Source organism: Eulemur rufifrons, chromosome 19, assembly GCF_041146395.1.
Source record: "Eulemur rufifrons isolate Redbay chromosome 19, OSU_ERuf_1, whole genome shotgun sequence".
In the NCBI taxonomy this organism is placed as follows: Eukaryota; Metazoa; Chordata; class Mammalia; order Primates; family Lemuridae; genus Eulemur; species Eulemur rufifrons.
The window spans coordinates 7899250-7924074 of record NC_091001.1 but is presented as its reverse complement, the minus strand read 5'-3'; the positions used below and the strand labels follow the sequence as shown (position 1 = coordinate 7924074).

At 35.7% G+C, this 24825-nt stretch overlaps 1 protein-coding gene and 1 pseudogene across 1 annotated transcript in view; both read left to right on the top strand.

The window, feature by feature from the left end:
* The window catches only part of WDR19 (WD repeat domain 19), an 86224-nt gene that overhangs the window by 28884 nt on the left and 32515 nt on the right, over positions 1 to 24825 (top strand). Inside the window, exons 13-20 of the mRNA XM_069494082.1 lie at positions 1040 to 1146; positions 1858 to 1980; positions 15146 to 15295; positions 16858 to 17005; positions 17154 to 17358; positions 19575 to 19734; positions 19936 to 20046; positions 22025 to 22134. Of these exons, the coding sequence (XP_069350183.1) occupies positions 1040 to 1146; positions 1858 to 1980; positions 15146 to 15295; positions 16858 to 17005; positions 17154 to 17358; positions 19575 to 19734; positions 19936 to 20046; positions 22025 to 22134 (1114 nt within the window). The remainder of the gene's footprint in view (positions 1 to 1039; positions 1147 to 1857; positions 1981 to 15145; positions 15296 to 16857; positions 17006 to 17153; positions 17359 to 19574; positions 19735 to 19935; positions 20047 to 22024; positions 22135 to 24825) is intronic.
* On the top strand, positions 5663 to 5852 carry LOC138400331 (small nucleolar RNA U3; annotated as a pseudogene).

The window sequence follows — 24825 nt, the reverse complement described above, 5'->3', positions numbered from 1 at the left end:
GGAAGTTTCTTTTAAGACCAAACCATTCACTCTTTTTTGTTCATACTTTTCTTTCTTAGCTTAAGTGGTTTTGTGAATCTTTTAAAAATTTGCATAATTTTTAGAAAGGTTATTCTTTACCTTGTAACAAAGACAGTGTGGTATGGTGGGTGGAATATGAGCTTCAGACAGCCTCTGGATTTAATTTCTCCTGCCTCTAGAAGCTAAGTGAGTGTAGACAAATTATTTTACCCCTGTGAGTCTTACTGATCTGGCAAATGAGGATACTTTTAATGGGTCATGAGAGATTAAATGAAATAATAAAATGTGTGATCTCACTTTGCACAGTGGCTTTGTTAGGAATTCCTAAGCCCAGTAGGAACTTAATACATGTCAGTTCTGTCTCCCCTTTCTCCAATTCTAGGTCTGATAACCCTCAGAATAAAACTGAGAATTAACCTGTTAAACAGAAAACACCGGCCAGGCATGGTGGCTCATGCCTGTTATCCTAGCACTCTGGTAGACCAAGGCGAGAGGATTGCTTGAGCTCAGGAGTTCAAGACCAGCCTGAGCAAGAGCAAGACCCCTTTCCTACTAAAAATAGAAAATATTAGCCAGGCATGGTGGCATGCAGCTATAATCCCAGCTACTCAGGAGGCTGAGGCAGGAGGATCACCTGAGCCCAGGAGTTGGAGGCTGCAGTGAGCTATGATCACGCCACTGCACTCGCCTGGGCGACAGAGCGAGACTCTTGTCTCAAAAACAAAAACAAAGACAAAAAAAACACAGAAAACACCGTTAAGCTTCTTGTCACTTAAGGTTTAATTCTTAGTTGTTTTGCATGTGATTTTATTTTCTATTAATTTGTTTCACACGAGCCATTCTGAAATGCCTAAAGGCAAATTTGTTTGGCAACTAAGATTTTCCTTAGAATGGCTAAAATAAAATTTTAAGTTCAGAATATTTTTGCAAAGGCACAAATTTTAGAGGTATTTGCAAATATTTATATGGGCTACTTTTACCTATATTTTAATGTGTTGGTTTTTAAAAATTGCTACAGCTGTGAAAAAATTGAAAGATATGGAGTATCTGGGAACAGTAGCCAGTATTTGCCTTCATTCTGACTATGCTGCTGCACTTTTTGAAGGCAAAGTCCAATTACATTTGGTAAGTATAATTTTGATGTCCTGGAAACCTGCTAAGTTAAGTGATAATGACAAACAGTCACATGTCTAATTATCAAGAACTTTGGTCAGGAAGCAAGTATATGCAGACTAGCTAGAAAGCCAAGTATGGGAAAAGGATTAACAAAACTCTTCCCCTTCCATATGAGAAGTTCAATTGACTTTCCTGCTCTGTTCCCCCAAAACCTGATAAATATTAACAGTGCTGCATACAACATTGTTTATAGTAAAAATGACCCTGTTGGTAAATCGCATTTAGAAGGAACTAAAAATGAACTATAAAAACCTGATGGGAATGCCATACCTCTGGGATTCCTGGAATGTGTTGACTCATATTTGGGCATGTATTGTGTAGAGATCCTCAAAACTATGCTTGTTAAGTTGCTTAAGAGATGTTAGCACCCGTGAAGATGGGGCTTCTAAACCAGGGCCTCTCCCACATGTTTCTTGGCTCTTTGCATGTGGAAAAAAGAGATTAGCAGCTAGACAGCTGCAGAGCCTGCAGCAGACAGAGACTGTTCACACTGAAGAGAGATATCTAATGCTGCCCCTCCTGATAGCTTTCTGACTAAACTGGCTCTGGTAGTCTTGTGAGTCTGAATGTTTAGTTGAGAAAAAGACACCCTTCCCCAGATGTTGTATACCAGATTTACTCAAATAAGTCTGTGAACCATTATTATTCTTTACGTTTTAGATAGAAAGTGAAGTCTTGGATGCTCAAGAAGAACGTGAAACTCGACTTTTCCCAGCAATGGATGATAAGTGCCGTATTTTATGTCATGCCTTAACTGGTGATTTCCTCATCTATGGTACAGATGTACGTATTGTCTTCTTCAATATAGAACATAGAGAATTTCTCATTTTTACTTTGTTATCTTGGTCTTATTCCTTTTCCTACCAGTTTTTTTTTCTATATTAAATCCAATACAATTAATGAAGTTATTTATGATTTATTATGTACATTCATGTGTCACGTAACAACAGGGATCATTCTGAGGAATGTGCTGTGAGGCGGTTTCATCATTGTGTGAACATTATAGAGTATACCTATAGAAACCTAGATGGGTATAACCTACTACACACCTACACTATATGGTATAGCTTATTGCTCCTAATCTGCAAACCTGTACATCATGTTATTGTACTGAATACTATAGGCAATTGTAACACAATGAGAAGCATCTGTGTATCTAAACAGAGAAAAGGTGCAGTAAAAATGCAATATAAAAGATAAAAAATGGCACACCTGTATAGAGCACTTAACATGAATGGAGTTTATAGGACTAGAAGTTGCTCTGTTGAGTCAGTGAGTGAGTGGTGAGTGAAGGTGAATTCCTATCATGTTACTTCAGATTAAAAGGCTTTATAAATACTGTACACTTCGGCTACACTAAATTTGTAAAATATATTTTTGTTTCTTCAGTAATAAATTAACCCCTGCTTCCTGGAACTTTTTTACTTTATAAACCTTTTGACTCTTTTGTAATGACTCTTAACTTAAAACACAAGCACATTGTACAGCCATATAAAAATATTTTCTTAAAAAATATTTTCTTTCTTTATATCCTTATTCTATAAGATTTTTTTTTCTACTTTTAACTTTTAAAACTTTTTTGTTAGAAACTCAGACACAAGCACCCACATTACCCTAGGCCTACACAGGGTCAGGATCACAATGTCACTGTCTTCCACCTCCGTATCTTGTCCCACTGGAAGGTCTTTGGGGCAGCAACACGCATGGAGCTGTCATCTCCTATGATAATAAGGCCTTCCTCTGGACACCTCCTGAAGGACCTGCCTGAGGCTGTTTTACAGTTAACTTTTTTTTTAATAAGTAGAAGGGAAACACTATCAAATAACAATAAAAAGTATAGTATAGTAAATAGATAAACCAATAGCCTAGTTGTTTATTATCATTATGAAGTATTGTGCTGTACATAATTGTATATGCTGTACTTTTATGTACCTGACAGAACAGTAGGTTTTTTTACATCAGCATCACCACAAACACATGAGTAAGTGTTGCACTATGATGATATGACAGCTCCGGTGTCACCAGCCAATAGGAATTTTTCAGCTCCATTATAATCATATGAGACCACCGTCGTACATGCCGTCTGTCGTTGACCGAAATGTCATTACGTGGCAAATGACTGTAATTACATAGGATGTATACTTAGCATGATTTGTTAATATCAGCGCTTTTGTGATTTTAAACAATTTTGACGGCATAGTGAAAAGGGCAGGCTTTGGAGTCTGGCAAATTGGGCTCAAGTTTTATTACTTGCTAGCTGCTGCTTACCCCCTCCAAGCCTCACTTTCCTCCTCCAGGTGCTTTAAGGATTTAATTTGATGATAAACAGATCTCCAGTGCCTACACTGAGTAAGCATTCAGTAAATGTTAAAATTAATTGAATATTGGGAATCTCACTTCAATCTGTTGATCCTTTGAACTATAAGTACCCTATATCTCCAAATATTACGTTAGCCACATAGACATAAAGTACAGTTATAGTAATAGCATCTTATATTTGTAAACAGTTTTCACAGATTTTTCGGAGCATATCATACCTGTTACTTTGTTCAATGTGTGAAAGAATTCAATAAAGTTGGTAGAAAAGGCATTGTTTTACACATTAAAAAAACAGTTATTACTGTTTCAAAAGTTTCCACTTTTCTCAAATTATTTTTTTAAAAGGATATGTTTAAAAGCATGCTTATTGCCATGTAAGAGACTTTTTAAAATACAAGTTTGACCTAAAATAACTAGTCTTTGAGATAATATACATCAGTAGGGTAGGTCTCCTATATCAGGTAAATTGGTAAATGATATGGTAAAAAATAGGAATACAGTACATTGGTATGACACTAACAGTTTATAAAATCTGACCTCACTTATTTTGTCCCATTATCTCTATAAAATAAGTAGGGATATTTTAGAGATGAGGACACTAAAGATTGAGAGGTGAGCAAGTTTGTAGCAGAGGTGGAACTTAAGCAAGATTTCCTGATGGAAAACCTACTCTTTCTACTATGCCACCAAGGCCTTTTGAAATAAGAAATAAGTATAATAGTCTGCTAATAAAGTAACGTTTATCCCAATTTTATTCTTAAGTGATTCTGAAAATATGTGTTTTTTAGCAGCTTTATTGAAGTACAATTGAAAGAAATTAAACTATTTAAAGGGTATATTTTGATGTGTTTTGACATATGTATATACCCATATATGTACATGGGTATATATGTCATGAGTATATGCACATGTCATGGGAATATACATATGTATATATACTCATGAAACACTGTCATTTCAATGAAAATTGTGAACATATCCATCACCCCCAAAAGCTTTCTCATGCTCTTTTATGATTCCTCTCTCTCATCCTTCCCCACCCAGTGATTTCTGTCACTGTATATATAATAAATGTTTGTATTTTCTAGAGTTTTATGTAAATGGAATCATATAGTATATACTCCTTTTTGTTTGGCTTATTTTATTTAATAATTTTGAGATTCATTCATATTGTCATATATGTGAATAGTTTGTTCCTTTTTATTGCTGAGTAGTAGTCTATAGTAAGCATATGTCATAATTTGCTTATCCAAGAACTTATGGATGAACATTTGGGTTATTTCCTATTTTGGATATTTATAAATAAAGAAGCTATGAACATTCATGTTCAAGTCTTTGTATGGACATATGTTTTCTTTCCTCTTGGATAAATGCCTAGAAGTGGAATAGCTATACCTATGGTATGTGTGCCTTTAACTTTTTGAGAAACTGGCAAACTGTTCTCTAAATTGGTTGTACCATTTTATATTCTCATCAATAGTGGATGAGTGCTCCAGTTCAGACTGACCAAGAAGACATGGTCAGTCTTGTTAATTTTAGCCACTCTAATGAGTGTGCGGTGATATCTCTTTGTTATTTTAATTTACATTCTTAACAAATGTGGATTAATGATGTGGAGTTTAGCATATGCTTATTTTCTATCTGTATATCTTTGTTGAAGTGTCTGTTCAAATTTTTTGACCATTTTATAATTGGGTGGTTTTATTGATTTTTGTAAGAGTTCTTTACATATTCAGATTCAACTCCTTTATCAGATACATTCTTTGCAAGTATTTTCTCCCAGTGTGTGAGTTGTTTCTTTATTCTCTTAATAGTGTCTTTCAAAGAGAAGACATTTTTAAATCTTTATGAAGTCCAGTTTATCAATTTATTCTTTTATGGATTATGCTTTTGGTATCATATCTAAGAAATATTTCCCTAACCCAAGATCACAAAAATTTTTCTCGTATGTTTTCTTCTAGAAGTTTTATAGTTTTATGTTTAGGTCTATAATCCTTTTTGAGTTAATTTTTGCTTATGCCATGAGGTATGGATCAAGGTTCATTTGTTTTTGCATGTGATGCCCAGTTGTTCCAGTACCGTTTGTGGAAAAGACTATCCTTCCTCTGTTGAGTTACCTTTGTACTTTTGTCAGAAATCAGTTGTCAAGACTATGCTTTCAGGGATCATTTCTATAATTTGTTGCTGGAGAAGTTTCTCTGATCTTGGAGAGCGCCAGAAGCCATGAGAAGGAGGCACAGGTTATCCTCCTGAGCGTGAAGCTGGCTCTTGGTGCTGCTTCACTGCAACTGCCTTCCAACTTTGTGTTTCTTTTTCAAAGTTGCTTTGGCTTTGGTTATTTCTCAGTTCTTTCCATTCCCATTTGGATTTAACAGTAAGCTTGTCAGTTTTTGTAAAAAGTTCTCTGGGATTTTTGTTGAAATCATGTTGAATTTATAGATCATTCACCATCTTAATAATAGTCTTCCCACCCATGAACAAGGTATATATCTCCACTTACTTAGGCTTACTTTAATTTCTCTTAGCAGTGTTTTAGAGTTTTCTGTGTACAGGTCTTTCAAGTCTTTTGCCAGATTTATATCAAAGTATTTTATATTTTTGATGGTATCGCTTTTTTATTTCAGTTTCTGATTGTTCATTTCTAATATGTAGAAATGCAACTGATTTTTGCATATTGATCTTGAATATTGCAACCTAGCTAAATCCACTTATTAGTTCTGGTAGCTTTTCTGGTAGATTCATTGGATTTTCTATATAGGTGATCATGTCATTGGTGAATAAAGATAGTTCTACTTCTTCCTTTCCATACGAGATGCCTTTTATTCTTTTCCTTTCCTGATTGCACTGGCTAGGAGTTGCAGTACGGTGTTAAATAGATGTGGTGAAAGTGGATATCTTCATCTTGTTCTTGACAATTAAGTATGATGTTAGCTATAGATTTTTTTACAGATGCCTGTTATCAGGTTGAGGAAGTTCCCTTCTGTTGCTAATTTTCTGAGAGTTTTTATGGATGTTGGATTTTATCAAATGCTTTTTCTCCATCCATTGAAATGATCCATGGTTTTTCTTTTCTAGTTTGTTTATAAATTGTGAATTGCATTGAACATTTTCAGATGTTAAGCCAAACCTGCATTGCTTGGATAACCCCCATTTGATCATGATGTATTCTCCTTTTTATATATTGTTAAGTTAATTGGCTAAAATTTTGATTAGAATTTTTACATCTATGTTTATAAGGGATACTGGTCTGTTTTCAACCCCCTATATCTGTGGGTTCCACATCTGCAGATTCAATCAGCTGTGGATCAAAATATGGAAAAAAATAATAACAAATAAGAATACAATAATAAAAGATAATACAAATTTAAAAATACAGTATAACAACTATTTACATAGCATTTAGATTTTATTAGGTATTATAATTTAGAGATGATTTAAAGTATATGGGAGGAGGTATGTAGGTTACATGGAAATACAGCCCCATTTATATAAGAAACTTGAACATCCTCAGATTTTGGTATCTGCAGGGGGAAGGAGGAGAGGGGAAATTCTGGAATCAATCTCCCAAGGATATCAAGAGATAACCAGTTAATGCCTTTGTCTCGTTTTGGTATTAGGGTAATGCTAGCCTCATAGAATGAGTTAGTCATCTTCAATTTTCTGGGAAAGTTGATTAGAATTAGTATTATTTTTTCCTTAAATATTTGATAGAATGCACCAGTGGAGCCTGTGAAGTGGTCAAGCAATTCCTAAGCGGTAGCTCAGCAGTACCTGCTAGGCTGACTTTGCTGCACTTCCCACAGATGCAGCCAGTAAGGAGACAACAAACCCCACGGATATAGACAGCAAAAGCAAGATCAGCATTCTGTCAGCTCCCCACATCCCTAACCCTACAGGATGACACCAATCTGGAGGGCCCAGAACCTCTTTGGGCAATGGATCACTCTCTTGTGGAGGACCCAACTCTAAACTATGGCCAAGCAGTTTTTTTGTATTTATTTATTTATTTTATGTTTTGCAATTAATCTTTATTTCTATTTATTTCAAAATATTAAGGGGGTATAAATATTTTTGGTCACATGGATCGCTTTTGTAATGCTTGAGTCACAGCTATAAGTGTGCCAATCACCCAAATAGTGTTCATTGTACCTGTTAGGTAGGTTGTTACCCATCTTCTCCTTCTCACTCCCCCCTGTTTGATTTCCACTGAGTTTTACTTCCCTCTGTGCACATGTGTGCTCATCAGTTAGATCCAACTTAATAGTGTGTACATGTGGTGTTTGTTTTTCCATTCTTTAGATACTTCACTTAGGATAATGGTCTCCAGTTCCATCCAAATTGTTGCAAAAAGCATTAATTCATCCTTTTTATGGCTGAGTACTCTGCTGTGGCATATATACCACATTTTGTTAATCTACTCATGAGTTGATGAGCACTTGGGTTGATTCCACATCTTTACAATTGTGAACTGTGCTGCAATAAACATTCTAGTGCAGGTGTCTTTTTGATGAAATAACTTATTTTCCTTTGGGTGGATACCCAGTAGTGGGATTGCTGGATCGAATGATAGGTATACTTTTTGTTCTTTGAGGAATCTCCATACTGTTTTCCATAGAGGTTGTACTAATTTGCAGTCTCACCAGCAGTGTGTAAACATTTCTTTCCCTCTGCATCCATACTCGCATCTATTGTTTTTGGACTTTTTAATAAAAGCCATTCTAACAGGGATAAGGTGATATCTCATTGTGGTTTTAATTTGCATTGCCCTGATGATTAGTGATGTTGAGCATTTCTTCATATGTTTATCTGCCATTTGTCTATCTTCTTTTGAAAGGCTTCTATTTGTGTCTTTTGCCCACTTTTTATTGGGGTTGTTTGGTTTTTTTCTTGCTGATTTATTTAAGTTCTTTGTAGATTCTGGATATGAGCCCTTTATCAGATGAATAGTTTGCAAATATTTTCTCCCATTCTGTATGTTGTCTATTTTCTCTGCTAATTATTTCCTTAGCTGTGCAGAAGCTTTTTTAATTTAATCAAGTCCCATTTATGTACTTTTGTTGTTACTGTAATCATCATTGGGGTCTTAGTTATAAATTCTTTGCCTAGGCCAATATCTAGAAGAGTTTTTTACTACATTGTCTTTTAGAACTCTTATGGTTTCGTGCCTTACATTTAAATCTTTTATCCATCTGGAATTAATTTTTGTGAGTAATGAGACAGATGGTTACAGTTACAAAATCAATGTACACAAATCAGTAACATTTCTATACACCAATAACAGTCAAGCTGAGAGTCAAATCAAAGACAGAATACCATTCACAAAAGCTACAAAGAAAATAAATACCTGGGAATATACTTAACTAAGGAGGTAAAAGAGCTCTGCAAAGAGAATTATGAAACACTGAGGAAAGAAATCACAGAGGACACAAACAAATGGAAAAACATACCATGCTCATGGATCGGTAGAATCAACATTGTTAAAATGTCCATACTACCCAAAGTGATTACAGATTCAATGCAATCCCCATCCAAATAACAACATTATATTTCACAGATCTAGAAAAAATTCTGTACTTTGTTTGGATCCAGAAAAGAGCCCAAATAGCCAAAGCAATCTTAAGCAAAAAGAACAAATCTAAAGGCGTCACATTACCAGACTTCAAACTATACTGTAAGACTATGGTAACCAAAACAGCATGGTATTGGCACAAAAATAGAGACATAGACCAATGGAACAGAATAGAGAACCCAGATATAAAACCATCCACATACAGCCAACTGATTTTTGACAAAGCTGACAACAGTATACATTGGGAAAAAGAAGCCCTATTCAATAAATGATGGTAGAAAAATTGGATAGCCACATGTGGGAGAATGAAACAAGATCCATCTCTCTCAGCACTCACAAAAATATTTTTTCTTTTTTAAACAACAAACATTTATTTCTCACAGTTCTGGAGGCTGGAAGTCTGAGATTGGGTGCCAGTGTGGTCTGGTTCTGTTGAGAACTCTCTTCTGGCTTGCAGATGGCTAGCCAGGCAGTTTATACTGTGCAGCTGTGCCCTAAGGAGGGCAAATTGGATAGTCCCATGCATGACTGGAAGCAGGGAAGCAGATGAGAAACAGTTCCTTGGAAGTGTCACACAAGATAGGTGAATGAGAAATGACTTGTGACAGCTTTTTACAAGACAGTCTGTCTTGCCATGTTCCTGCCAAGATGTGGGTCACACTGTGGTTGAACCTTGCCTCTGTGGCCTGTGTGGATTTTGCAAGGAGCTCTTCCACTGCAAAGCTATCTGAACCTGGAGTTTTATTTATATGAAGATTTTAAACTACAAATTAAAATGTTTTTATAGATATCAAGCTATTCAGATTATCTGTTTCTTCATTAGTGAGCTTTGGTTATTTGTGTCTTTCAAGGAATTTGTCCATTCATCTAAGTCATCAAATATATAGGCATAAAATAATCATATTCTTTATTATTCTTTTAATATTTATAGAATCTGTAGTAATATTACCTATCTCATTCCTGATACTGATAATTTGTGTCTTTTTTTCCTGATTGGTCTGCCCAGAGATTTATCTATTTTGTTGATCTCTTCAAAGACCCAGCTTTTTGTTTCATTGATTTTTCTCCATTGTTTTTCTTTTTCTATATTTCATTGATTTCTACTCTAATGGTTATTTTCTTTCTCCTGCTTATTTTGGTTTTAAGTTCATGCATAACCATTGCTATGTTTTCTTCACAAATAAGCTCCTTTATCATTTTGAAATGACTTTTTTAGGCTGGGTGCGGTGGCTCACACCTGTAATCCTAGCAGTCTGGGAGGCCGAGGCAGGAGGATCGCTTGAGGTCAGCAGTTCAAGACCAGCCTGAACAAGAGCAAGACCTTCTCTCTACTAAAAATAGAAAGAAATTATCTGGACAACTAAAAATATATACAAAAAAAAATTAGCCAGGCATGGTGGCACATGCCTGTAGTCCCAGCTACTTGGGAGGCTGAGGCAAGAGGATTGCTTGAGCCCAGGAGTTTGAGGTTGCTGTGAGCTAGGCTGACGCCAGGGCACTCTAGCCCGGGCAACAGAGCGAGACTCTGTCTCCAAAAAAAAAAGAAAGAAAAGAAAGAAATGACTTTTTTAAATCACTGGTAATATTTTTTGTTCTGAAATCTATTTTGTATGATATTAATATAGCTATTCCAGTTTTTGACAATGTTATTTTAGTTTATGTCTTCTATTCTTTTATTTTTAACTTATTTATGTCTTTATGTGTAAATGTTTTTCTTGTAAGTAGCATAGACATCAATCTCACAATCTGATAATCTCTCTCCTTTTAATGGAGGAGTTTATACCTTTAAATATAATTTAATTATCTGTATGTTTTAGGTTCGAGTATATCATCTTTGTATTTGTTTTCTATTTTTCTTATCTGTTCTTTGTTACCTTTTCCTTCTTCTTTGCCTTCTTTTAGACTGTGTATTTTTTATTATTTGATTTTTATCTCATTTGTTGACTTATTAACTACAACTCTGTTATTTTAGTGTTTTTTTTTAGGTTCAGCTTATCACAGTGTACCTTTAAGTGGTGGTATACCACTTAATAATATAGTATAGGAACCCTAGAATAGCACATGTCCATTTCTCCCCTCCCAACCTTAGTGCTGTTGTAACACATTTTACTTTTACAGATTTATGAAGCCCATAATACAATATTAACTAGTTTTGTTTACATAATCAGTTATCTTTTTTGTTTGTTTGTTTTGTTTTTGAGACAGGGTCTCACTCTGTTGCCCAGGCTAGAGTGCAGTGGTGTCATTATAGCTCATTGCAACCTCAAACTCCTGGGCTCCAGTGATCCTCCTGAGTAGCTGGGACTCCAGGCACATGCCACCACACCCAGATAATTTTTTTATTTGTTGTAGAGATGGGGGCTCACTCTTGCTCAAGCTGGTCTCAAACTCCTATCCTCAAGCAATCCTCCCACTTCAGCCTCCCAAAGTGCAAGGATTACAGACGTTAGCCACTGTGCCCAGCCATTTATCTCTTAATGAGATTTAAATAATAAGAAAAAAATCTTATGAATAAATACTTATCTATATATTTGCCATTTTTGGTACCCCTTCATTCTATTGTGTAGGTTCATATTGCCATCTGTTATCTTTTCTTTCTGCCTAAAGAACGACTTTTATCATTATTTATGGTACTAGTCTACTGGTAATGAATTCTTTTAGCTTTTGCATCTGAAAATGTCTTTATTTTACCTTCATCTTTGAAAGATATTTTTGCTAGGTATAGAATTTTAGGTTAAATATTTTTTTCTTTCAGTACTTTAAAGATGTTGATCCACTGTCATCTTGCTTGCATTATTTCCAACAAGAACTCTGTCACCCTTATCTTATTCCTCTGTGTATAATCTGTATTTTCCTCTGTTTTTAAGATTTTATCTTTATCACTTTTTTTGATCAGTTTGATTCTAATTTGTCTTGGTGTAGTTTTTCTACATTTCTTGGAGTTGTTGAGCTTCTTTGATCTGAGGGTTTATAATTTTAATCAAATTTGGAACATTTTCAGCTATTATTTCTTCAAATATTCTCCCTCCTTTTCCTCCCCAATTTCAGGGACTCCAATACACTGCTTAAAGCTATCCCACAGGCTGATGCTCTTTCAAGTTTTTTATTCTTTTTTCTGTTTCAATTTGAGTAGTTTCTACTGCTGTATTTTCAAATTCACTAGTCTTTTTTTCTATCATGTCTAATCTGCCATTTAACTTATCCAATATATTTTTCATTTTAGATATGATAGTTTTCATGTGTGGAAGATTTTTTTTAGTATCTTCTGTGTTTCCAATGATCTTTTTAAACATGTGATATATAGTTATAATAACCTTTAATGATCTTATCTGCTAATTATAATATCTGGATCAGTTCTGGGTCCGTTTTGATTGGATAATTATTCTCCTTATTATGGTCATGTTTTCCTGCATGTCTGATAGTTTTACCTTTTGGGATGCTGGATATTTTTGTATTCCTGAAATATTTTTGAACTTTGTTCTGGGATACAGTTAATTTATTTGGAAACAGTTTGACTCTTTTGGGTCTTTTATGAATTGTTTGGCAAGTATGAAATAGTGCTCAGTGATAGCCACTTATTTCCCATTCCCGAGGCAAGACTTTCCTGAGTATTCTACCCAATGCTCTGTGAGTTATAAGTTTTTCCAGTCTGGCTCACCTTGTTTGTTTCTCAACAAAGAAACAATCATTGTCCTTTGTTGCCTGATTCCAATATCATAAAAACTATTGTTTCATGCATTTTGTCTATGATTTTTGGTTGTTTGGGGTAGGAAAGTACATCTAGTGTCTTACTCCATCTTGACTGAAATAGAAGTCCAAGATGTTATCATATGTTTTATTTTAATCTTTTTATTTTGAGATTCTTGTAAATTCACATGCAGTTGTAAAAAAGAAAAAAAAAAAAAAACAATGCAGAGAGAGGTCCTATATACCCTTTATGTAGTTTCCGCCATGGTAACATTATAGTACATTATCACAACCAGGATATTGACATTGATAGGAATCAAAATACAGCACAATTTTATCACTGCAAGGATCCTTCATGTTGCTGTTATATAGCCATACCTACTTCTCTCCTGTCTCCACCCCATCCTTAAACCCTGGTATTTTAATAACATATAACCTGTTTTCCATTTCTATAATTTTGCCATTTCAGTAATGGTATATAAATGGAATCATGCAATATGCAACCTTTTGGGATTGGCTTTTTTTTTTTTTTTTTTTCACTCAACATACCTCTCTGGAGATTCATCCAGATTGTGTGTATCAGTAGTTTGTTCCTTTTTATTGCTGAGTAGCATTCCATGGTATGGATGTACCAGATTGTTTAACAATTCACCCACTGAAGGGCATCTGGATTGACTGCTAAGTGGAATTTTTTGAGCTGATGAAATGTTTTAAAATTGTTTAAAATTGATTGTGATAAAGTGTTGCATACTCTGTGAATATATTAAAAGCCATGGAGTTGTATGGTATGCAAATTATATCAATAAAGCTATTAATTAAAAATAAAAATGCTGATATCTTAAAAATAGGGGGAAAAAATCAATTGGGCATATCTGTGTATATTTCTGGCTTCTCTGTTCCATCTATGTGTCTGCTCTTCCACCAATATCACAGTTTTTTGGGTTTTTTTGTTTTTTTTTGTGGAGGCAGAGTCCCACTCTGTCACCCTGGCTAGAGTGCCCTGGCGTCAGCCTAGCTCACAGCAACCTCAAACTCCTGGGCTCAAGCAATCCTTCTGCCTCAGCCTCCCAAGTAGCTGGGACTACCGGCATGCGCCACCATGCCCGGCTAATTTTTTCTATATATTTTTAATTGTCCAGCTAATTTCTTTCTATTTTTAGTAGAGATGGAGTCTTGCTCTTGCTCAGGCTGGTCTCGAACTCCTAAGCTCAAACAATCCTCTTGCCGCGGCCTCCCAGAGTGCTGGGCACAGTCTTGATTACTTTGCTATAAAAAGAAAGCTTCGAAATTGGGCAGACTAATTTCCCACCTTACTCTTTATTTTCAAAATTGTTTTGGCTCTTCTAGTTCCTTTGCCATTCCATATAAATTTTAGAATAATCTAGGCCAGGCTCAGTGGTTCACACCTATAATTCTAGCACTCTGGGAGGCCAAGGCAGAAGGATCACTTGAGGTCAGGAGTTTGAGACCAACCTGAGCAAGAGCCAGACCCTATCTCTACTAAAACTAGAAAAATTAGCTGGATGTCATGGCACACACCTATAGTCCCAGCTACTCGGGAGGCTGAGCCAGGAGGATCACTTGAGCCCAGGAGTTTGAGGTTGCTGTGAGCTAGGCTGACATCACAGCACTCTACTCAGGGCAACAGAGTGAGACTCCGTCTAAAAAAAAATTTTTTTTAGAATAATCTTGTTTGTATCCATAAAAAAATCTTTTTGAGATTGTTATTGAAATAATGTTAAACCTTTATATTATTTGGGGAGAATTTAACATGTTTACTATGTTTAGTCTTCCAATCCATTAACATAGTATACCTCTCCATTTATTTAAATCCTTGATTTCTTTTATTAGTGTTTTGTAGTTTTCAACATGCAAATCCTGTACATGTTTGGTTAAATTTATACCCAAGTATTTCATTTTGGGGGTGATTATAGATGGGATTGTATTTTTAATTTTGGTGTATACATGTTCATTGCTAATACATAGAAATACAAGTGATTGTACTGGGTGGGTTTTTTGTTCTTAAAATTAATTTTCTAATTCATCTATTAACAGCAAAAAATATTTGAAGTAACACATTTGAAAGTTAATCTTAAAAAATAGGAGTATTTCCAGCAAGTAGGAAATATAAAAATCAATTATGCTTTAATATCACTAAAAATATTAGAATTAATAGAATGTTTAATCCCATTTTACTTATTTTCTAGGACCTATACCTTTCACATATACTAAATATTATTCTTAGACTCTTTCTTCATCAGAAATACATTTTTCTCTTAAAATTAGGAAGAATGTTTAACTTAAATGCTGAAAGTCAGTATTTTCTTGACCACCTCTTAGATGTTCATGACTGGATTTTTTTTTTTTTTTTAGACTGGTGTCATTCAGTATTTCTACATTGAAGATTGGCAGTTTGTTAATGATTATCGACATCCTGTTAGTGTGAAAAAGATTTTTCCTGACCCAAATGGGACCAGATTAGTTTTCATTGATGAAAAAAGTGATGGATTTGTCTACTGTCCAGTAAGTCTAGAAAATTTAGAAATCCTTATTTTTTTAAAGTGCAATATAAGAAGAAAATGTATCTCATATAAAATTTTCTTTTAAACAGTGCTAAGAATTGTCATACTTGGCTATCATCTGCATGATACCATGTTTGTGATAGACTTTCATGACTATTTTATGTCGAAACTTTTTCCATTCTGCAATTTTTCATAGTGGCAGTCCCAGGGAAAAATAGTTATTATATTCTATACCAGTTTTAACCTTATCATGTACTGCACAATATTACAGTTATTACAGTGTATCGTCCTCTACATGACTTTTCTCTCCAAATATGCAGTAAGCATCAGAGGCAGGGGATATACCTTGTCTTTTCTGCCTATAGTTGCTTTTCCTCTTTCCTTAAAAATCCTGAACACAAGGAGAAGGTATTTTTGTACTGGTTGAGTAAAAATGGATGGACCCATTTTAAAAGTCAGTCACTCCTATTTTTAAACATCCTTAACTTTTTTGAAAAGAGATTTAGCAAAACGGATATGTGCTTGTAGATCATTTACTATACTTGGACATTATACTAGGAACTACTGTATTAGGCAATACAGCTTCATAGTATTAGTTGTTAATTGCAGGAATTTTATATTCATTCTTATTTTGCAAGGAAGATAGAGTAGGAAGAAGCAGGTATTTCTCAGTTCCTTACTCAAAATATATATATAAGTCTGTCTACCTGAGTTCACAGGAACTATATGGATTGATTTTCTAATAGTGTAAATTACTATAATAGTACTGCCAGCCCTCTGTATCTGTGGGTTCTGCATCCACGGAATGAACCAACCGCAAAATATTCAGGGAAAAACAAGATGGATGGTTGCATCTGTACTGAACATGGACAGACTTTTGTGTCTCTGTCTTCGCTAAACAATACAGTATAACAATTATTTACATTGTATTGGTGTTATAAGTAATCTAGAGATGATTTAAAGAGGATGTGCATAGGTTATATATAAATACAAATATAAAGAACTTGAGCATCCGTGGATTCTGATGTCTGAGGGGTGCGTCCTGGAACAAATCCCCCTGTGGATACCGAGGGATGATTATATATTTATGTTTGTTGTAATGCATTTTAGAGAAGTTTTTTGAAATAAAACATCCCCCAGTGCAATTTGTGTAAAGTTCAAACAATGTATGAATTAATTTTTGTCTCTTAATACCCAGTCTTACTGAATGCTCAGTATTATTGAAAAATTTCTAAACAAGTGTGTCCTTAGTTCTGTCATCTTGAGCAGCTTCAACTTTTTTTCTTAACCTGAAGCTTTGTGTCTAGACTTTTAGTTTTTCCTACAAATTTACCAAATTTTAGATCAAACCTTTGATTTGCCAAATAACTATAGTTTTTTTTCAAGCCAGACCTAGTATAGGAATGGGAAAAGGAACTTTCTTCCCTGTGTGGTTGGAGTGATGTTAGGTTGCATATGAATGGGTACGCTATACCAGCTCAGGCTGCAAACAGGCTCCTACCAAGACAGATGATAATGATTTAAGTACAGACTTGGGGCAAATCTGTAAATTTTATTTTCTAGGTTAATGATGCTACCTATGAAATTCCAGATTTTTCACCAACCATTAAAGGTGTTCTTTGGGAAAACTGGCCAATGGATAAAGGTGTATTTGTCGCTTATGATGATGATAAGGTGTATACTTATGTCTTTCACAAGGACACTATACAAGGTACTTAGTCACTTTTTGTATATTTGTCGATAAATGAATTTCCATTGCAATGAAATTGAAAATTCTGATGCTTATGTTAAGTATTAGCTTTCAGCATTAAGATGTCTGTTTAAAAAAAAAAAAAAAAGATGTCTGTTTTATAACATAGGATCCAAGGTTATTTTGGCTGGTGGCACCAAAGTTCCCTTCTCTCATAAACCTCTGCTGCTATATAATGGAGAGTTGACCTGCCAGACACAGAGCGGAAAAATAAACAGCATCTACCTTAGCACCCACAGCTTTCTCGACAGCTTAAAAGATAAGGGGCCTAATGAGCTGAGACAAATGCTGGCACAGACTTTAATGCTAAAAAGGTAGGATTTAAAACACTTCTCTTAAAACTTCTCATTTGCTTTTGTGATTTTTAAAGGTCAACTCCTATTAAATAAATGGAAATAATGGTACTTACCTTGTTTACTTCACTGGGTGATCCTGAGGCTCAAATAAGATAAAGGAAGTGCTATTATCCGGTGTTATTGTTTATGGGTACTTTATTACAAGAAAAGTCCTTCAGAACAAGAAGGTTTCTAAGCACCCGAATAGCCCAGTTATTGTGAAATTCTAATAAACCTTATTATTTCAACAATAATCTTTATTTCATCATCATGAAGTTTGATTTTCTCCTTGTTTGAGATTTCCTTTTCCTGCTTTTTTCTCTTACCTCTTAGGGCCACTGTGAATTCCTTTGTGGTTTTAATTATTCTGGCCATGTCTTAAATGTTGCTATTTATCAGGGTCCCATGAGCTCCCTTCTCTTCTTGCTCTAATTATTATTTCTGAGTGAATCTCTTCTACTTACATGGCTTTAATACCACCCATATGAAGCTGACTCCAAAATCTGGGTCTTCAACTTAAATCTGTATTTACAACTGCCTTCTTCTACATACTTGGACGTCTTTGAGCTCCTCAAACTTGCCCTGTCTAAAACTGGATGCATTGCCTTCTCCAGACCTCTATTCCCCTCCCTTCTAATCACACATGCACGCGCCCACACACACATGCACACACAGGCACGCACCCGCACACACATGCACACACAGGCACGCACGCACGCACACCTCTGACCCTTTTCTCCTCCTGTATTCCCCATCTTGACTCGGGCTCCACTTGGAATAATGTATAATGTAACCTCTTCCTAACTGCTCTCTCTCCTGAAAGCCTCGTGACAATCTAATCTGGTCTCCACACACTTTTGAAAATGTGGCCTTGATGCTCTCATTCCCCTGCTCAAGCTCTTTCACTGACTTCCTGTTGCCTTTATGAAAAAATCCAAACTCCTCAGGGACCTCAGCATGTCATCCTAGGCACTTGATTTAATACCAGCTCAACTGTCTCCCCTCAATTTCCTCTCTGTTCCGCTGGCTGTTGAATTGTATATTTTGTGATTCTTCCTGGAATGCCCTTTCCTTATCTCTAAATGATCACGGAAGCCATCATCTCCTGCTCCAGGAAGCCTTCTCTGACTGACCCCCCCCACCACAGGCAGTCCTGGCTGGGGTCTTTCTGAAGTGTCGCCTCAGGGCCAGGATGCAGTATGCACTGTGAGCACTTTACCACTTACTCTGTGTGACTCGGCTAGTCTTTAAGGTCTTTAAGCCTCACTCCCCTCCTCTATAGAGGACAAATAATAAATAATACTTGGTGCATAGGGTAATAGGGTAATCCAATGAGAGAATTTATGCAAAGTCTTAGCACAGAGATTCACATATCAAGCACTCAGTTACCTCTATCTTAACATGTTATTGTCATTTGTTTACTTATCTGTCTCTTCCACTTTCCCCAATTAAGACTGCCTTAAGGACAGTGAATGTGTGTTTGACTTTTGTATCTTGGTTCCAAGCATATCGTAGGAGCTCCATAAATGTGTGTTGGATGAAAAAATGAATATGTGGATAGATAGATGGATATATTCACTGATGTGGAAGTTTCACAAAAAGTTCAATTGGCACTTACCTTCATGTTTTAAACCAGCGGTCGGCAGGCTTTTTCTGGTACGGGTCAAATGGAAGATATTTGAGGCTTTAAGGGCCATAGGGTCTCTGCAACTACCTAGGCTGGCTGCTGTAGCACGAAAGCAGCTCTAGACAGCCCTCACACGAGTGAGCTAGTAAGGGGCTGTGCTCCACTCGGACTTGACTTACAAGAACAGGCAGCTGACTGCCGTTGGCTCACAGGTCATAGTTTGCTGAGCTCTGTTTTAAACCTCCAAATTTATAGGAATAGAGTACTAATTTTATTAGACTTATATGAGAACAAAAATAATTTTCATCTATCTTTGAAATAAAACATAAATAAATAGAATTGTTTAGTTAATTGAAAGGGCTGGTTACGGAGTATAGACTCAAATGCAAGAAAAAACATTTGTATGAGAAAAGAAGAAAGTTTAAATATTTTTTAATTACTTGCAAATGACAAAGGTTAAAAATGCTTTGCAAAATGTATCTAGGGCAAGATATTAAATATAGTCTGAAAATTGCCTAATATGTGGCAGTTAGAGCTCTCTGATTTAATTCATGTACTCAAATCCCAGGTTCTCTGATGCTTGGGAAATGTGCAGGATTCTGAATGATGGGGCTGCCTGGAATGAGTTGGCCAGAGCTTGTCTACACCACATGGAAGTGGAGTTTGCGATCCGTGTTTATCGGACAATTAGAGAGGTTGGCATAGTGATGTCCTTGGAACAAATAAAGGTAAACAGCATTTTATAAGAAGCATCAGGTTAAGATTTAAATGCTGTTTGTTCAAACATTTTAAATTTTTGCAGTTAATCTTATCTGTTTCATAAATAAGTGAATTGATAGAACATTGCCACTTCCTACTGAGCAAAGTGTTTAGTAAAAAAAAAGTTAAACCCCTGTATTTCTTCTCATCAAAACTGCTTTTATTTGTAGGGAATAGAGGACTACAATCTTTTGGCAGGACATCTTGCCATGTTTACTAACGATTTCAACCTGGCTCAGGACCTGTACCTTGCATCCAGCTGTCCTGCTGCTGCCCTGGAGGTATGGCAGCAAGTGAGAATGCCAAGAACATGCCAAGGAGGGTCACCTCTTCTGTACAGTTAGATTTTCTCGGCACCAGGCACTGCATGCCTTTGCCGTCCTCCCCTCGAAACATTTCAGTTCTGAGTACTCATTAACTTCAAAAATGTTTTCATTATGCATTCTGTAGAGACATAAAAAGCATGGTATTATATCATTGTCAAGCAACTTAAAGTCTACACGTGTCCAAAGAGAACAGATTGTATAATTTACAAAAACAAAGAAAAATAGCCGCCATTTATAAAGTGCTCACATGTGCCAGGCACTTTTCTAAGCACTTGACATATATTAACTCATTTAACTCTCACAACAATCCTATGAGAGAATATTATTATTTTCTCTATTTTCCAGATGGGAAAACTTACCTTTTACTTACCGTATAAAATTCTCATGTGTATTAAGAGGTGTGCTAAGGACTAGTGTGCCATGATTAGTTTCCCAGAGGTGAGCATTGCAGGAGAGAGACTAGAACAAAACAAAGGATCTTGTTCAAGGGCAAGGAAGAAGGGAGAGGTGGCAATGTGGAAAAATGATTAAGAGCATGGACTTTAGAGTCAGACACTTCTGGGTTCAAGTCCCAGCTCTCCGCAACCTTGGACAAATTATTTGAGCTTTCTGAGACCTATATCCCACTTCTTTAAAATAGAAATAATATATGGGCCACAGAACAGTTGTAAAGATTTAAAAATGAGAATTAGATCATTTAGCACAGTGTCTGATCAATAGTAAAGACACAAAAATGGTACCTATTATAATTATTGATGTTATTCCACCTGAAACCAGCATTTCTACAACTGTATAAAAGACGTTGTTTTAAAAATGTCTGTTATTAATTTCACAACTTTCCTTTTTCAGATTGTTCTATAGCAAATTTTCATTTTTAAATCATAAGTGAATAATTTTAAGAAAAATTTAGATAATTTTACAGTATTATTTGAGATACTTGGGGACACTCTGAGAAGTTTTTAAAACTTGGACTTATACTCACTGAAGTAGGAATATGACTGCAATGTGTGAAGGCAAAGATGTCATCTTAGCTCTTCTGCATTTAGCTGTGGGTGCTTGTCATGTGCTGCTTGAATTGGAAAGAATTGGAGGTAATGGCTTGAGAAAGGAGATTGATGAGTTATTTAGGTAAAGAGCATACAGACAGAGCCCTACTGCCCACCTCTGCCACATACTAGCTATGTAACCTTATGTACAAAACTAGCCTCTCTTTGCCTCAATTTCTGAATCTCTAAAATGGGTACAAGAAAAGTTCATTGCAAAAGGAGAGTTGTGAAAAGTAAATAAGCTTGTGCCCTAGAACAGTACCTGGCAGAGAATAGCATTTGAAAAATATTAGCTATTATTAATTCTTTATAAAGTAAGGAGTGAACTTCAAAATATTATTAATGATTAGTTTATATTTCGAATCATGGACCAGACACAGATAAAAGACCACAGGGACCATGGAGAAAAGCACATTTACATTTTATTTATGTTTGCTATTATTCGTGTTGTGACATAGCTTCAGATTTTCTAAGAAAATAACGTCAATTCTTATAGCAAGGTGTTTCTCAACTTTTCTTTATCATCACCCCTCTAAAAGGAAAAATTAATTTAATTGATTTAATTTAAATTTAATTTCTCCCTACTGAGAAAAGCCTAAATACTAAGAAATAAGATATTATGAGTAGGATTGACTTTTAGAGGGCCACAAACCATTGTAATGGCTAAGATTGTTTTGCCCCCCCAAGAATCAATTTTTGCTCCCTTCAGGGCTCTGTCACCCCCTCACTGAGAATGTGTGCTACAGTAATATATTATCCTTGTAAAGGTCAAGTTTCATTATTTACACAAAAAGTTGTTTCAATTTGTTTTATTAAAACTAGCACTATATGGTAACTTTGCAAAATAATTCACTCCTTTGAAATTAAGATCTTTCTCTTCTTAACAGATGAGAAGGGATTTGCAGCATTGGGACAGTGCTTTACAGCTGGCAAAGCGTTTGGCCCCAGACCAAATACCATTTATATCAAAAGAATATGCTATTCAGCTTGAATTCACGTAAGTCCTCATTTTTGTGTGTTTTAAGCACTAGCTAATATTGCATATCTTCAGTTCTAAACTTCCTAATTAATGATAAAGCCCTCCACAGATTTAATAATTGCTTCTTTTAGGGCAAAAAAACTATGTTGGAAAAACAAGCACCACATGTACTTACCATTAAATTGGAACTGATCATTCAACATTTATTACATGTGCACATGGAAATAGAACTCACTGGAAATCAAGCAGGTGGGGGGGGTGAAAGGGATGGGGAAATTCACACCTGACAGATACAGTGCACACTATCTGGGGGATGGGCACACTCACAACTTTGACTCAAATGGTACAAAAGCAATTTATGTAACCAAAATGTTTGTACCCCTATATTATTCTGAAACAAATTTTTTTTAAAAAATCAAAAAAACTATATTAATTATACATCTAAAAAATGTTTTTTCTAACTAATGATGTCTTGTCCTTGCATTTAAATCTAATTCAGCATCAAAATCTAATTCTGAGTCTAAGCTTTTTCTATATTTAGAGTCTAAGTATTGTTTTAAATCATATTTGGCCATCAACAATTATTCATAGCATCAGGGTGACACACTGCTTTTCATTGACGTATGCTCATGGTCCTGACATCTTTTAACACTTTGTTACATAATTTCAAGGCATAGTAAAAAACACCAAGATTTGGTCTACATCGTCTAGTTGCTTAAATTTTAGTTTTTTTCTCTTTTAAGCTGAGTTGCTTATGGATGAAAATTAGTTAGCGTTGAAAGTCACACCAGAAGCTTTTCACAGGAGGATATTCAATGCTTGGGTAATAATCCTTTGTAATGCACGAATAGGCTTCACACGTCTCTCCTATCTTTGGAAATTCCATAATCTATTCTGAGAAATCCAGAATTTTCTAGTTCTCTTAATTGCTAGACCATCTTAATTCTCAACAGTCTTGACAGACCATACATTTTTATTTCAATTCTGCATAAAAGTATAATTTTAGAGGCACTCAGGATCCCACTTTAAGTTAACATCAGCCATGGTTAGTGCTACCAATGCAAATACCTACAGAGAAAATAAATTAAAATTTATTTGCAAATATGAGTTCATACATGTTATGCGATGGCAACTACATCACAACCATTTTTTTTATATTTATTATAAGATATGTTCCAATTTCAAAAATATTAAAATGTGGGAAAAGATTAGTCTTTGTAGAAAGGAAATATAGTTCTAACATTTGATTTTTTTAAAATTTTTTACATAGTTCTTCATTTTCTTTCTTTCTTTCTTTCTTTTTTTTTCCCCCTGAGATAAGGTCTCACTCTGTTTCCCAGGCTAGAGTGCAGTGGCATCATCATAGCTCACTGCAGCCTCAAACTCCTGGGCTCAAGTGGTCCTCCTGCCTCAGCCTCCTAGGTAGTTGGGACTGCAGGTGTTGTACCACCACACTCAGCTAATTTTTCTCAAGTCTGGGAGAGATTTAACTCTCCAGTTTGGGATTAGACTAACGCACTAGATCCATGTGAGAGTTTCAAAATAGTAACAAAATGAGAGTTAAAATAACAACATAAAAATAATGAGAGTTCCGGCCAGGCACAGTGGCTCCTGCCTGTAATCCTAGCACTCTGGGAGGCTGAGGTGGGAGAATCGCTTGAGGTCAGGAGTTTGAGACCAGCCTGAGCAAGAGCGAGACCGTCTCTTCTAAAAATAGAAAAAATTAGCCCAGCGTGGTGGCACACACGTATCAAGTCCCAGCTACTTGGGAGGCTGAGGCAGGAGGATCACTTGAGCCCAGGAGTTTGAGGTTGCTGTGAGCTAGGCTGACGCCACGGCACTCACTCTAGCCCGGAAAACAGCGAGATTCTGTCTCAAAAAAAAAAAAAAAATCTAAAATCTTAATTTAGCATCTCCTAATTGAGCTTGCCCAAGGAAAACCTCAGGCCCCTGAAGGAGGAACCATCTTTCCTATTGTCAGGAGACATCCCAGCTTGGTTGATATAATTGGGGCCAAGTATTAGAAATTTCCATTCAGGAACATTACTGACTGTGAAGCCCTGGGCTGACCAAAACAAAGTTCTCAATCAGAAGAACAGCTTCTCTTCCAAAAATTTCCTTGTACATCAATAAATGAGGAAACTGAATAAGGCTTAGAGAGGTCGAATAACTTGTCTATGCTGATAAACTAGCAACAAGATAGATCTCGATGCCATTTTCAGAGCTGATTAAATTTATTCTGGAGGAGATGGTTTCTTGGAGGAAGATGGATTTCAAAAAGGGTCTTAGGCTACTGAAGGAAGACAGATGAAAACTTTTAGTGCTGAGAGAGAAAAAGAAAAAAAAGGGTCTTAGGGTCTTAGGCAAATCATTGACTCATTCTGTCCCAATAATGAAAATAAATTGAAATAAGTATGTCTTACGGATATGCAGATCCACGTTAGCATCAGTCATGGGAATAGGGAATGTTATTATTTATATCATGATAATACTTTTCCTCAGAGCAAGAACCCGGGCCCTTAATACTCTAATCCCCAGTATGTTCCTCCATTTCTATCCTTTGATAAATTGACAGCCACCCAGTTCTCTCCATATATATTCTTATAAATATTGTGTCTTTGGAAAAAAAGAAAAACTTTGGTTTTTATGATCACATGATTGTCATTTAGTGCCCCAAAGGAAATAATTAACCAAAAGCATCTCGTAAAA